The 16,224-nt window shown below is 36.7% G+C and overlaps 1 protein-coding gene across 1 annotated transcript in view; it reads left to right on the top strand.

The window, feature by feature from the left end:
- Window positions 1-16,224, top strand: part of SLC6A11 (solute carrier family 6 member 11) — a 110,399-nt gene that overhangs the window by 15,866 nt on the left and 78,309 nt on the right. Inside the window, exon 5 of the mRNA XM_075713605.1 lies at window positions 14,281-14,413. Within this exon, the coding sequence (XP_075569720.1) occupies window positions 14,281-14,413 (133 nt within the window). The remainder of the gene's footprint in view (window positions 1-14,280; window positions 14,414-16,224) is intronic.

Raw genomic sequence — 16,224 nt, 5'->3', positions numbered from 1 at the left:
AACTGTAGATGTGGACAAAGGACTTGGGACCTCCCAAAATAGCTCCTGTACGTTTGCAGTTTTCTTTTTTCTCTCTTGACCTATCAGGTACTCTTTACTGCCTTGTGCCCCTGCTCATTTGCAGTTCACTTCTTAGTTTATTTTTGTGACTAGGATTTAGTACAGGCCCAGGGCAAGTGTGTATGAGAAATATGTTGACAGAGTAATTTTTTTTTTTTTTTTGGCCAGTCAGGTAATGGTTTTCTATTGGCCTGTTCTGTGTGGAAGAGGTAAGAGCTTACCATCACTCATTTGTTACATGAGTTTATAGCCAAGGGATCACTATGAAGGACTATTTTACAAAATCATGGAACAGTTCTCAATATTTTGTGCTCTGTAGTTCTCATTTTATGAACATTTAATTAAGAGTGAACAACTGAGTACCAGTCTACAGACTGTCTAAAAGGCCCAACAGAAATTTTGAGAGCCATTAGGTTGACATATTTCTTCTAGGTGCTTTCATTTCACAGCTGCTGCTGTGTGCTGAACTAACTTATGTCACTCAGAAGGTGAATAAAAAGGAGATTTTTTGTCACTGTATGACAGTACTCCTCAGAGAGGAACAGGGGGGAAAACTGCAAAAAGACTGAAGGAGTCATTGGATATATTGAGACAGTACCAAGAAACTACAGAGTAGAGGTGAGTGGAATAGTACAAAAAAGTTATTTGACAGGATTAAACTCTCGGACTTGGTTAAGAAGAAGTTGCCATGAATTCAGTGAATGAGGTTGAAGGAAAGTAAGTCAGAAATGGCTAGAGGAGAAGTGGGGTGTTCTGTGTTTATCCTTCAGTGTCTCTGTCTCTTGCTATAGATATGCATACACACATATACATATAAAAATGAGAAAAAAGCAATATATGTATATACACAGTAGCCACTAAGTAGTGTCACATTACATTCAGAGAAATTCAATACTTGATTTTAATGAGGCAAGGGTTGACACAAGAAATACGTGTCGTTATTTGCAAGCAGTACTAGAAATTTTAGAGGAAAGTCTGCTGAGGAGAGTTTAATCTTACATTTTAATTTGATAAGAAGTGTAAAAATGGATAATGAATGGAGCAACATTCAACCTCGTTAAGACTTTAAGAAGAAAGAACTTGGCTGAACAGCAGCAAATGTGCCTTAAGTAGGCATAATTCATTCTGATATGTGTAGGTCACAGAAAATATGCTGTAAGAGGTAAATATTTTAGAGCTGTACATAATGCTCTAGCTGAGGGATTCTTACTAATGTGACCACTGGGAATTGTCTGTCTGCTGCTTTAAAAAAAAGCCAAGTGTGGAATTAAGTGGATTTCCAGACAAGAATTATTACAGTTTGAGAAAATTTTATTACAGATTCTGTAATCTGTAGATTGTCTTCTAAAAGCTGAAATACATCTTCTAATCATTGAGCACTGATGGTTGGAGACTACAAGTGGGTATCCAGCAATGTCTGGCAAGGATTATTTGTAGCACTTCTAGAAACCTGTGGATATGTTATATTTCCTATTTTAGAGTTTATATGAAACCTTAAAAAGAGAGGTTTGTACAGTACACAGATTCTGTATCCTTTGTTAGTTCCAGCTATATAACTTCCAGAAAAGTGAAAGTGTCAGCTCATGTTGACTTGCAGCGAGAGTTCGGCACCCATACTGTCCCTGCTCATTTCAAAGAACATATACTTCTAGTGACTAAATCTGCTACAAGTTCACTGGGAGATTACCTTTGTTCAACTTCATAGTTGTAGCCATACTTGTTCTAGAGGTGTTTCAGTGATTATCACACTGCTGCACTGGAAAAAAACCTGACACAACCAGCCCATTTTTAGTTTCCTAAATGTTAGAATCTAGAGGGGAAAAAAGGTAGTCTGAAAAGAATCCTTTCTTTTTAAGGCATTCTCTTTCTCAAAGATATATGCCTACTATATAGTATTAACACTATCAACATGTCATTCTTTCCCATGTTGTCATTATGTAACCAGAGCTCTGCAGGTCAGCAAGTCAAAGAAGGCTTCATGCCTGACTAGCCAGTCATGCAGTGCGTCTTCTGAATGCTTGTCTCCTTCACTCCTACTAAGGTTTGAGATTGTATAATATGGATGCAAGTAAGATCAGAACCAATTAATCTGCAGCCTGAGTCATATGTGTTGCTAACTTTTGACATTCGTTTAGGCAATGCAGTGTATATTATATGTAGAATAGGAGTAGTATGCAGTATATATTATACTCTGGGGCTTACAATTAGAGTTATCCCTGTTAAAATATATGTTCCCTTCCTGTAAAAGGAAGAGGTCTCCCACACACTTTTTGTCAAAGTCCTGCATCAGGTAGGTTCTCTTCTAACAAGAATTTTTCTTCATTCTGTTGATTGTTGCTCCCTCAGTGAGGCTCAGAAAGTGTCCTTTACTTTATTTGGCAGCTGCCTTTTAATATATAGTCCTGTAAAGTATAGAACAGGATGTTTGATTTACATTTTAAAACTGAAAAAATGTTTCACAGCTTCGATATTGCTAGTACATAGAACGTTGCTATACCTATTGCCTAAGACAGTATTGTACCATTCTGTATGTTTTCTTGTGTCAAGAGATAATGAACCATGCCAAAGAAGAACCTTAGAAAACAGTATGAGTAATAAATACAGTAATAAATTGACTAGGGAAGTAACAAGACAACTCTTTTTAGGTTAATTTTATTGAAGGATATTTTTTCTTTTTACCTTGTCCTATAAGTAATATATATATTTAGTAAAAAGTCCTGAGAAGTTTACAAAGTCAAGTGCTAGCCTTTTGGTTTCATAGAGTTTTATATCCCTTAGCATTCAGCACAGATTTTGTAAGTTTATCATATGAGTATCATTATGAAAAGTTATCATATGAGTATGTATGTAAGGCAGTGGAGAATACATTCTCAAATCTTTAGCATCTTGTATGCTCTGTTTAATACTGTGGTTTTTTTACTCTTTGTGAGAGAAAACCACTCTGTATTCAAAGAAAGGTGGGAAGCATGTAATTTTGGTGAACTTGCCTTGTTAGCTGTTACTCCTTACTTTATGAGAGTTTTAGTGTGTCTAGTCAGTAAACTGGAGACTACCGACTCAAGCAATAGAGCCTTCTCTGAAATATCACTGCTTCTGTGTTTATGTATTACTATTAAAATAAGCATTCTCTCAAAAGTTTTTGTTCTTCCTAAGCTTTTCCTTTTCCACCTTTGATTTATGCAGTCCAGATACATGGATCAGCCTCTCTTCCAAATTAGACAACGATTAGTGCAGGGAAATATCGTAGGTTCCCGAAAGATATTTCTGTACAGGAAAGCTTCTGGGCTGTTTAGCAGAGCTTAGTGTTTTAATAGAACGAAAGGAGCAATTTCACTACCTGAGAGATATCCTTTAAAGCTGCTTGCAATCACAAGAGTTGAGGAAGCACTGACTTGAGCAAGAACTCACAGCCCTGCTGCACAGGAAGGATGCAGGGTCAAGTGAACCTCAGCATTCAATTTTTAAGATTGTCTGTCAGACAGTGGGAAAGCTGCAGTGATTCAGACAAGAGAGAACAAATGCTGCTGGTGGTGAAACAAGTCAAAACAGCTGTTTCTAAGCCACTCCTATAGTTGTATGGTTAGCCATACTCTCATCAATAAATAATGTGTCACAAGCACATCAGATAAGCAGCTGCCTCTGATCTCTGTGACAAAGAGTGTCACTTTTTACTTTTTTGTGTGTCCTTGGCAAACATCTTGGCCTTCCAGTCTGCCTGGAAGTATTGCAAAGGAGGTTGGTTTTATGACTGCTAATTAGTTGAATAAGCATCTGACAGTGCAACAATCCACAGTGTTACTGTCTTCATGCAGATGTTTACCAGAACCATGGATGCTAGTAGCTCTCTGGCCTAGCAGTTCAAGCATCCACAGAGGATTCTGGTACGTCGAATCCGAATCCCACCATTTTCAGAATTCAGTTAGTATCTGCTTGAATTTCTGCATGTCAGAAACTGTATGCTTGCACATGATACTTGAATACATTTGGGTATGAAATACTCAAACCAATACATTTTCACAAAAACTAGAGATGTTAACTGCATAAAGCACAATGAGAGAAGGAAAGATGAGAGTTTAGAAAACATGTCTTTGGATAGAAACTTAAACTCGCTTTAACAGAGGAATAGAGGATGTCTGAAAGATATTGATACTTTTCTACTAAACTGATGGGAAATCTGTGCAGCACTGGCACTCAAATATGTTGTGCTTTTTGTACAAGGAGCTCAGTAACAAGGTTCACGAGGTAAATATGGACTGAGTCTGAAAAATCTGCAGGGATGCAAGGAGCATACCAAAACATACAAGAAAGGCCACAGAACAGTAGCACTACTGCTGCTTAGGGGCTTCATTTTGTTTTCCTTTCATTCCCCACAGAATGCTCTGAGGACAGAGTTTGGCCCAGAGTACAAAGGAACATTGCCACCTATGTTCCTGACTGAACAGATACAGATGGAGAAGTGACCTCAAGAGGCTGCCTCCTATGTTTGGGTGGTTTTTGGTGGGGTTTTTTTTGTTGCTGTTGGGGTTGATTTTTGGGTTTTGGGGTTTTTGGTTTGGTTTTTTGGGTTTTTTTTAAAAACAAAAATGTCTGGGAAACTGCTCCAAATCAGAGAGAAAACATGAAGAGACCTTCCTCAAATAGATTGAATCTGTTCTTCAGCTTTCCAAATCATGAAATAATGCAATAAGTACCGCGGTACATTCCTTTCAACAATGTGTTGGCAGCAGTTAATCCTCTTTCTATTCAAGAGCCTGGTACAGCTCTGCACATTGGAACACTTTAATAAAGACACTCTTTCCCAGGAAAATGCAGTGTTCTCCCAGCCGATAATGTAGTGTCGTAAGCTTTCAAAATGTTAGTTTTCAAATTGGGATGGAAAGGTTACTTTTCAGCTATGAGTATTCAGAATTAGCGGTTCTGTCATAATATGCCCCTCCACAGCAATTCCAACAATGGAGGGGGCCCTCCTTTCTGTCAGATGTACTGAACTACTAAATTGAAAGGCAGTTTAGTACATTCTGAAACAAATTAAAAACATTTTCACTAAGTATATAATACTTTTTTGAAATAATTTCCTCATGGGATTTTATCTTTCTAAATTTTGCTCGGGCATATGTGCATAATAATTTAATTGAAAGAACAGAGGTAACCATTAGCAACAGTATGTTCCTGGAATGTAGGTAGCAAAAGGTCGTCGTATGCTGTCTAGTGTCTTGCTAAGCATATTATTTTATGTGTACTTAAAGTATGCTGAAATTTTTCTATGGCTCTGTTATCTCTTCCTGACCCTGTCCATGTTTGTTTTTATCCACGTTTATATTTTGATTCAAGTTAAACTGTAAGCTTAAAATAGGCTTACAATATTTGGTAGTATAAGCTGTAACCAGAATAAATCTACACTGTAGTAATGATGTCATGATTTTGTTCAGTCTAGTTTAAATACCCATGTGGCCAAACATCAGCATTTCTGACAGCAAATGGGAAACATAAAGAATGCCACCCTTCAGATATATGTCCTATTATTCCACTTAAATTTATCTTTAATTCATTAGATTCTTCTAACATTTATCACTTTTCTTCTGTGTTATCTGTAGGAAGAAAAGGAAAAATCTTTCTTCAATAACATTTAGTCAAGCTACATATGAGTGACTAGAAGTAGTGAAACCTTCAAAGACAGTTTGTCTTTGGGTGTGGCAATCCACTCTGGTTTAAATTCAATTTTCTATTTACAAGTAAAATATCCTGTGTAGAATTAATAGCTTGCTACTACTGAATTAAAAAACTTATTCTGGTTTGAGTTAACCTTTGCATTCCAAATTAACCCTAATACTAACGGAGGTTATTTCCCTCAATTTTCTGTTCAAGATGCTCAAATGCCACCAGTCCTCTGGCTTCTTTCCCAAGCTATCGGTCAGTTCAAGAAACTGAACTGCTGTGTATTTTTAAACAAAACAAAAAAACCCAAAAGCAACTACAACAACAAAAGTCCAAACTCAATACCTACAATAAATCTTTTCAAAGTCTCATCAATTTCTGTTTTCAGTGAGATCCAAAAATAGTTAATTATTTGTATCTTCAGGTCTCTGTGCAAGACAAATCTTTTTTTACTGCGAAGTTTCACATAATCTTAAGTTGTTGGCAGCAAACTCTGTATACTCAAAGTTACTCTGCTTAAAATGGCTTGTACTAACCCATGATCTTACATTCTGTACTAATTCAACTGGTTACCTACAGCTACCTCCAGTTTGTTATACTGGCAGCTACAGTGGTCCTCTAGGTTCTTGGGCTTTTTTCTATCAGGATTGTTGTTGATTTTTTTTTTAATTTCTTTAAATGTTTGATGATTTATGGAAACTTTCATTTATTAAGAGAACACTAGATAACTTTCCTGAACCCAGTATCTTTTCCCCTAAATGCCCTGCAAGGTAGATGAGTTTGCAATATTTGTTTGAAGGTAAGTACATTCAGGCCTTAGGCCAGTGGCAGTAGTGAATTCTAGTGATAAAGTTTTAAGATATTCCAATGAAATATCTGTTAAGATATTTTCCCCATTTAATTTTGGGGGATTTTACTTAAAGATCCTCAGTTTTAATAAGTCTTGATATATATAAGGAAAAATACTTCTTTTTTTTTTTTCATGCAAGTATGAACCAAGCCACTGAAGTGAAAATGAACTCTCCAGATTCTATCTGTATTTTTTTTAATAGTGCTATTAAAGTCAGACATGTGATTCCTTTGGGAAAGCATACAGAATTCAAACAGCAAAATCTAGGAGGCAATTGCTGGACATGTCTGCTTTTTTATAGTATGCCTGGCATGACCTTTGCTAAGTCATGTCCACTGGCATTCTAACCCATCCTGGGATATTCAGATTTGACAATTGAAGAATTTTATCATAAAGAAATGTCTTGAACTCATCCCTTAACTTAGGTTTCTGATTCTTGATAATTTAGTTATAGAAATGAGCTTTGTCAGTTATCTCCAGTGATTTCCCTGAGAGTGTCAGGCTCATGTAGTTATCTAACTAGGGTGCCTTGTGCTCAGAAAATCACTATTTTTTCATTTTTATTTTTAATATCACCTGATAATTGGAATATAAAACCACTATGAGTTTGCAGTTTGTCTCAGAATCCCATTGTCTTATTTTACAAGACCATGTAGTTTATACCAGGGGATGCTTAGGGTGAGACTGAGGCCCTCTGTTCAAGAATAATTTCACATACAATGACTGTGAGGCATTCGCAACCTCTTCCCATTGCAATCTGCGTAAATTATGTAATGTGCATAAATTACTCCCTTCTGCTCTGCTTTAATATGTGCAATCACAAGTGATGAAGCATTGGTGTAAACAGCCTTTACAGATCTGGTCTACTCCTGCGCATCTTTCCGTAGAACTTCTGTTTTTCAAACGCTTGTTATTTCAAAACAGAGAGTATCACTTTCAATGCTGATTTTACTGCTCTTGTTCTTTCTCTATCTTTCCCTACATTAAGAGCTGAGGAGCACAAGGTAGCATAGGGGACTTGCAGTGGTAAGAGAAGAGGAGGGAGACATAGCGAAAGCTACGCTATCTCTTTTTTTGTTGTCTGCGTGATTCATGCAAGGTCATGGCAGCTTTTAGACAGAAGCTGAACTGCTGAGGAGCAAGAAGCTGTGATCAACTCTGTTATCTTCTGACCCCTGAATACATCAACTTCACTTTTTGGATGCAGGGGAGAATCATGTATTTTTAAAATGCTCCCCCTTTTTGTTTTATTTCAGTTGAAAAATAAAAGAATAAGAGCAGATATGAGGGTATCTACAGTCAGACTGAACTGAGGCTTTGTGAGAAGAATTTAATGTTCTGAATGCCTCCTCCTCTTAAAACCTGCATCTGCTGCTGCTCTTTCAGATGGTTTCAGCAGGAGGGCTAAGGGCGCTGGCATTAGGGAGAGTTGCGTTGTCCCTGCTGAGGAAATCACTGCTAGCCTCTGAGCAAGACTTTCTCTTCCTTGGATATATTCTTTGCATACATTGTATGTTATAGTTTAATCATATGTTCTGGACTTGTTGCTGCTTACTTTGTAAGGGAATTAAACCTTTGTTCTGCTTGAACAAAGAAAATACAAAACAATTTATAGCACTTCAGTATACTTAAATACTCATTATGGTGCTAACAGTTCAAGTCGATTGGCACCACGTGTCTTTTTAAAATGCGATCAGCAGGGATAATTGTGTTGAGGCCATTAATTTCCATTTACTTTCTATGACACTCTTTACAAAAGAATTAGGCCAAGATTTTTTGGATGGGTGAGGTAGGTGTCTCTGCTATTTAAGACTTCTCACAGAGCATTCAGAAAAGACTGAGTATTGACTTTCTGCAGACAGCTTCCAGAAACTGGTTGTTTTTAAAAAAAATCCTCATCTTGAATCTTCACTGAGAATTTTGTTCTTAAGACAAAGTTGTCTTTTGGTGTGTGAAACATTCTAACCATGAGAGAGAGAGAGTAATAGCATTTATTTATTAAGAAGTTGTTATGCAGTTAGGGAAGAACAGCATAGTAATTCAAGCGACTGGCTGCTGAAATGGATTACATTGACAGCTGGATGTGGATAATGATGCAAGTCTAAAGTAATTCTGCAAGCTCTGTTTGAGCCCCGAGTATGCCAGTGTATCAGTCACATACTTCCGTCATGCTCGCTATTTTGCAATGTGGTGGCAGCACTGTGGAATTATTATTGAAAGCTTTCCATGTCTTTTTCCCACAGCACACAGTTCTGCAACCACACTACAAGACAGCTGAATAAAGATTGATATCTCAGTTGACACATTCATGGGTCTGGAATTTGAGGAGTGATTGTAGCCCTATGTATAACTGTTGGCAACACATGAGTATTGAGAGGTACCATGAGACTGGGCAGGTGGCATTCATGGGAATTAGTGACTGGTGTGATGCAGTTCATCATCCATATGGATGTGCACAAATCTTCAAGTGAGGAAGTTGCCAGCCTCTCAGAGGAGCCATTCCTGTTGCTGGGGATTTGCCCTGTAGCAGGTTTTGTCATCAAGTTCATATGTACGTGGTATGACAGAGTCTAGTGCAGAGGTTCCAGGCTGTCTGAACTGGCTAGCTCATGTACTAAAGCAGCACAGCTGTATCTGTGGTATAGGTGTCCCATGCAAGTAACTACTTGTAATACTTAGTCCAGGCAGTGCTGTGTTAGCATGGCTCTACAGCATCCAGTAGCTGAATAAGCTTACTAATTTCTCCATAGCATTGAATTGCGTTACTGCAGCCATCTTACATGTGTTCACACCTCTGCATTTTGGGAAAGAAATGCTACTTATGTTTAGGTGCACATGTACATAAATATCATCCAAACAACCAGAAAAAATTGGTTTGATTGAAACATGAGCCAGCAGTGTGCCCAAGTGGCCAAGAAGGCCAACAGCATCCTGGCTTGTATCAGGAATAGTGTGGCCAGCAGGAGCAGGGAGGTGATTGTCCCACTGTACTCAGCACTGGTGAGGCTGCACCTGGAATACTGTGTGGAATACAGTTTTGGGCCCCTCAATACAAGAAAGACATTGAGGTGCTGGAGCATGTCCACAGAAGGGCAGCAAAGCTGGTGAAGGGTCTGGAGCACAAGTCTTATGAGGAGTGGCTGAGGGAACTGGGGTTGTTTAGTCTGGAGAAGAGGAGGCTGAGGGGAAACCTTATCGCCCTCTACAACTGCCTGAAAGGAGGTTGTAGTGAGGTGGGTGTTGGTCTCTTCTCCCATGTGGTTAGCGATAGGATGAGAAGAAATGGCCTCAAGCTGCGTCAGGGGAGGTTTAGATTGGATATTATGAAAAATTTCTTCACGGAAAGGGTGGTCAAGCATTGGAACAGGCTGCCCAGAGAGGTGGTGGAGTCCCCATCCCTGGAAGCATTCAAAAAATGGGTAGACGAGGCACTTTGGGACACGGTTTAGTCTAGTCTACCCTTAATTGGTTTAGTGTGGACTTGGTAATGTTAGGTTAATGGTTGGACTGGATGATCTTAAAGGTCTTTTCCAACCTAAATGATTCTATGATTCTATGAAACATAAGGAAATCTGTTCATTATTATTTGTCAGTGAAAATAAAGCTAAATGAAAAAAGTTTCCATTTTGCAATTATTGTGGCCCAAACACAAATATTTTCTTTATTTTTTTTTTATTATTGTATGTTCTCTTGGTTTAGTTTTCTTTTTCATCTAAAAAAAATACTATTATTTTTTAAATGTAGTATGCCACTTGAAAATAAAAATTAGAACCTTTTTAAGCAAAACAACAATTAAAATTCTTTAGGCTGCCCCTGCTTGTCTTATGACTTTCTCTCACTTAATCTGATTGTGAAGTTCAAACTGAACTTGGACCAATCTCTTTCCAACCTGCATCTTTAAGTCAGTATACTAATACGTCTCAAAAAAAAAAAAAAAAAAAAAATCAATTGCAGCTATAAACTGGAAATTATAGGTAATGTACACTTATGTCATTGCAGAAAGGTTGGATATGTATAGTCTTGCAATAAAACTATGTGGTTTCCATATTGCTGGTATATACTGTGTAGATGTGCTGACCATACATTACGCTATGTGTCAACAGGCTGATATTATGCCGCTTTCTTTTCCTAGGGTTGCAAAAGGTCAGAGTGTTTACTCTACAACAACGTTTTCTTGGTATTAGCAGCTGCATTTGTCAAAGTTGTTCCTCCTAAATCCTGGCAGAGCAGAAATCTTACTGGTGGGTTAAGGTTGTTGGCATGGTAGGCTCTGCACAGAAACACTGGTGTCCAAATGAGGAACATTAAGATATTTATTGTCTAGTTCTTTTCCATGACAGTAATTTACAGTTTGAGGCTTTTTAGTCCATTTATAAAATGTTTTTCATTAAAAAGAAACCTTTTAGTACCTGCAATCAAGATAGATCTCTTTGCAAATACTTGTTCTTTGCTTTATCATCAGGTTTCTGTGGTGGACTATTCACTCTTAACATGTCTTTCAACATGGTTATACATAGCCTGTTATCAGTACACACTCATTGGCCTTTTATTGCATAGACCATGTTTAATCATATTATACCACTTTTTGTCTTGGTTGTCTTGCAAGTAACACCCTAATATTCAAGGTGAGCTAAGAATTCAAGGATTTCCTTTGCTTTTTGAATGAGAATTTGTGAAGGTGGATGTCATCCTAAGTCAAATTCCACATGATATTGTCTGTCAAATTGCTTAGAAGAACTTGAATTTTAACTATCTCTTTCATCAGCCTTTCTGTATAATTGTGGCTCAATGATGTTATTTTCAATTCTAGACTGCATATATAAAATAGTGCTTCCCCTTCTTGATTAAAATATATCCTTCATTAAAAGCTACCTCTCTATTTCTGAACGCATTTTGATGACAGTTCTTTAGGGTCTCTGCGGGTCTTAGCTAGCTGAGGGTCTTCCATGCTAGAGCACTTCTCTCCCTAACTAGATGATGGCAGAAACTTTGCAGAATAAAGCTAGTTACTGGATGAGGAGGAAGTGTGCATGAGGTGGCAGTAATTTTACATTTGAGCACATAACACTTTCTATCGCAAAAGTTTGCGTAACGCCCTTCACACCACACCCCCCCCCTTTTTTTTTTTAAGTGGAAAGATCTACCTCTATATTCATTGGAAAATATGAAGACAAACCTCAGGCTTCAGGGTTTGGGGTTTTTCTTTGTGATTATCCTCTAACCTGTTAAATTTTGTCCTGCCTTAGCTAAGCAGTAAACTTTTAGCACATATGTTGTAAATGGCTGCACCCCAGGGCTGCAGCAGGAACAGCAGCTGCAGCTCTTGAAATGTGTGAAAGATTGAATAGGTTCTGCAGCATCTGTATGGCCATCTGAAAGACCTGGTGATAGATCTTTTAATTTTCCCACCTTATCACCAGCTGCTGATGTCTCCATCACCTTGGCCAATGACCAATTCAAATGCAAAAGGAAGAATTATTTCACAGGGGTAATTGTCAGTTGGAGTTCTTTTAACTTAATACTCAACCCTTAACCTAAATATATTTTATTGTAGTTAATTACATTACATTATCTGTATAACTATATGCATATTAATTATATATATAATACAGTGATTATTATTATTATAGATCTTTTAACTATATCAGACTGCCTGTGAAATTCAGTTAATTTGTTTTCCTTCACAATGTCCCTGGGAGGGAGGGTAGTGTAAGTCTAGGGTCTCTGAGGTTGTATAGATAACATCTAATACAGATTTCGGAGAAAACTTTGCTCAGGATAATTTATGTATGGTTGAATGTTGGAAATTTTTATGTGAATGTGTATATGTGTGCAAATATGTTTATGGAAACACACATGGTGACCAGTCCCTATAGAGATTTGGTTAAGCCGATAAAAGGCATGAATGACTGAAATAAATTATTCTGCACATATAATTAGTAAATGACTAATTTCTTGCTTTAAGTTGTTTAAAAATGATGAGGTGTTTCCAAATCTCTGAATCTATGGAATTTAAAATCCTATCAACTTCTGTCCTCAAGTACCAGTTAAATCATACTTTTATTTTTCTGGAAAATTGAGATTCCTGAAAAGAAGTCTTTTAATTATCTGTCAGCTTTCTTTCAGGCTTAAGAGCAATTGAAAAATCTCAAGAGAATTCATGAAATCATTGAGTGTTATATGAATAAATTTTTGCTCTTGCTTTTAACCTCTTCATCCATACAACCAGGCGTACCCATATTTTATTTACAGGCTGGTAAATAATTTACATTTTGTTTAATCTGAGTGTTTATTTAAAGTAAAAATAAAAGGGCATAAAAGGACATGCATCTCCCAGATAAGAGCATCATTCTTATAAAAAAAAAAAAAAAATTGTTCTTGTGAATAAAATGGTAGCCCAGATTTCTGGAAACTAGCATTGAAGCCTGGTTCTGCAGGTTTCCTGTGTGAATACTAGCAATTCACTTGATTTTACTGTTCCCAAATTCTTGTTTTAAAAAACCCAAACAAACAAACAAACAACAAAACCCAAAACCTCTTTACTCTCTGTCTTTATCTTGTTTACTAAGTTAGTAAATACTTTGGCCCCGGGCTGTGAGCTGTGAGGGGTGTGTTTTTAGAGGACTTATGTTTTTAGAACTGAGTGGCTAGTATTTCAAACACACTATATTCAAATAGTAAATGCAATACATATTTTTGCTAACTGCTTATCACAAAAAAAGTAAATTTGTTTGTTTTTAAAACATTAAATTTTAATATTGACATTTCCTGAATAAAATCTATCTGAAAAATGTCGTGATGTTTGACAGTTTTGAAAATAAATGTTTTAAAATTACAGTTTCAATTACAAAAGGAAATTTATGAAAAGAAATGTTACAAGGTAAAAATAAAGTTTAGAACTTTTTTTCCTGAATAAACAGTAAAATTGAAAAAAACATTTATTATTGAAGTGTTTTATTTTGGGCTTATATATGTCAGTTATTAATTCAAATAATTTTTTTTCTTTGACTTTTAAAATAGCTTTTGTATAAAGTAAAATCTTTTTTATTTTGTCACTAACCTGGAATAATTAAACATTTGTTCATTTTTAACCAGATGTAAAATTTGCTGAGAATATTCTATTCTCCCAAGTAACAAGTGATAGGATGACAGGAAATGGCCTCAAGCTGCGTCAGGAGAGGTTTAGATTGGATATTAGGAAAAATTTACTGAAAGAGTGGTCAAGCATTGGAACAGGCTGCCCAGAGAGTTGGTGGAGTCACCATCCTTGGAGGTTCAAAACCACGGGTAGATGCGGCACTTCGGGACATGGTTTTGTAGGCATTGTGGTGTTGGGTTGACAGTTGGACTGATGATCTCAGAGGTCCTTTCCAACCTTAATGATTCCTAGTTCTGCTTTCATAAAAAAATAATCCAGCCACCAACGCAGGAAACATGAAATTGCTAGTCTACCCTTAATTGGTTTGGTGATGGGCATGGTAGTGTTAGGTTAATGGTTGGACTGGATGATCTTAAAGGTCTTTTCCAACCTAAAAGATTCTATGATTTTTTTTCCTTCTGTCTCTTCTATCTTAGTGTGGTGCATTTTCAGTAGTCAGTAACTAGGAGTGTCCTTGAGTGAAGCTGATTTGGTTTTAGCCCAGTGTTCTATATGTAGTGCCATTTTGCTTCATATTATCTTTTGTTTTTTTTGTTTGATTTTCTTCCCTTGGAAGACGAAGGGTGCTAGCTATATCTGATGGAATTGAACATATTGGGAATCTTCGCTGGGAACTTGCACTGTGCCTCCTTGCTGCTTGGACTATCTGCTATTTTTGCATTTGGAAAGGAACAAAGTCTACTGGAAAGGTGAGGATAAAATTCTGTGTATCAGTTGTATAATGACTCTCTTGTGCGCCAAACCTGTGGTGTCATTTATATTTATTTAAATCAGAATGGTAGAATTTCACATGCATCTTGCATTGCTGTAACTATACTTGGGGGTATATAAATTGTAATACTAGGTAATTAAGAATCAGCCATACTTTGCATTGTTTTGTTGCTCTTGGTTTTCATTAGTTGCTTTTTCCTTAATTCTGTTAGATGAGGCTGGTTGTTTTTGGTTTGGTTTTGTTAGCTTAGCAGACGACTCTATTGGCCAGTCCTTGAACCCTGAAATCAATATTGGGGTGTGTTGATTTCTGTGCATGAGGTATTCAAAATTTGAATTTTGTTCCAAACTGGCAGGAGTTGAAACTCTCAGTGATGTAAGTAAATTACACACATAAGCAGAGAGAATTTAGAAATATAAGCAACCTACAACAAATGCAAATGCAAACAAATGCAAATGGAACACCAAAAGCAGAAATAATGAAAAAACTCAAAAAGATAAAGATGGACATATTAGGGGAAAAAAAGAAAAGTATCTAGTACTTTTGTAACTTTTTGAGTGAATGCCATTCTATACTGGACACCCAACAGAGACACACTACTTCACAGCCTAAGCGAGTCATGCTGATAGGAGGTTGCCCCTGGAGTAGTAGTAGACATAGTTCTGAGTGGAATTATATGATTAATCAACTAAACAGAGACGAAAAGAGCCAGAGTTCTGGAGGGGGGCATCTAAAAAAACACTGGTTTCTCATGTTGGAAACAAAGAATACAGGAAAAAAATTGGTGGGTTGAAACATTTTGTGCATTTATCTTTTTCAGTTGTTTATTACTTAGTTTGGAATGTGGTTGGATTTTTTTGTTTGTTTGTGTTTTAGTAGCCTACATTTAGAAATGAAATGTTTGAAATGTAGAGAGGTTTTTTAATTTAGAAAATTTATTAATAAATATATTAATAAATTATATTTTATTATAGAAAACATATTTCTAATGAAATTTTTCAGCTTTCTCAGCCACACACATCATTATTCCTATCAAAATTTTGGCTGAAACGATTTGCTGAATTTTGTCTGTATTTGCCAATTGTGTCAGTCAATCTGGTAATGCATTTTTCATCTAAGTACTTGCACACACAGATTTATGTGGCCCTACTTTTACCAAGTCACTGCAGGAAAAATGCTGAGAAAGTCTGTTTAAGGATGCATATAAGCATGAATAGTTTAGAGGAAAGAGGGGAAAAAGTAATGAGAAAAATATAGAGAAGCAAAGGTGATATAAGAGAATGACAAGATGAGTGTCCATATGTCTTTGAAGCATGTACTCCAGGGAGGTACAAAAGTGGTTTAGAGCTGTCTGAGGAGCTACAGCTGGCAGTGAAGAAATGAAACTGAGCAAAACTAATTTTCTTTTTTCCATCAGAAAGAATGTCTGAAGATGGAGATCTATTCCACCGTAGTATAATCTGACCCAAGGGTGGAGGAAAAAACATGTACTGTGAATGCACATGTGGGCATGCATGCAAGGTTGTGCAAAACTGCACTGTACTTAAGAAAAATAGCACTGGTAGAAATCATTTGCTGATAGGGAGAGGCTCTAGTGATTTTGGAAAGGATGTATTTTACATTTCTGCGGGTTACATTCAGATTTTTATTGTTCTTCGTATACATATCACACAAGATTCCTTCAGCCTATACCATCTTCCCCAGAAACAGATCTTGCATTTTGAAAGTAATTAAAGTGAAACTGACCTGTTTGACCTTTTTTCTTTTTTTCTTTTTTTCTTCTTTTTT

This window comes from Pelecanus crispus, chromosome 7 (genome assembly GCF_030463565.1).
Source record: "Pelecanus crispus isolate bPelCri1 chromosome 7, bPelCri1.pri, whole genome shotgun sequence".
Lineage (NCBI taxonomy): Eukaryota > Metazoa > Chordata > Aves > Pelecaniformes > Pelecanidae > Pelecanus > Pelecanus crispus.
This window is presented reverse-complemented; position numbering and strand designations above follow the sequence as displayed.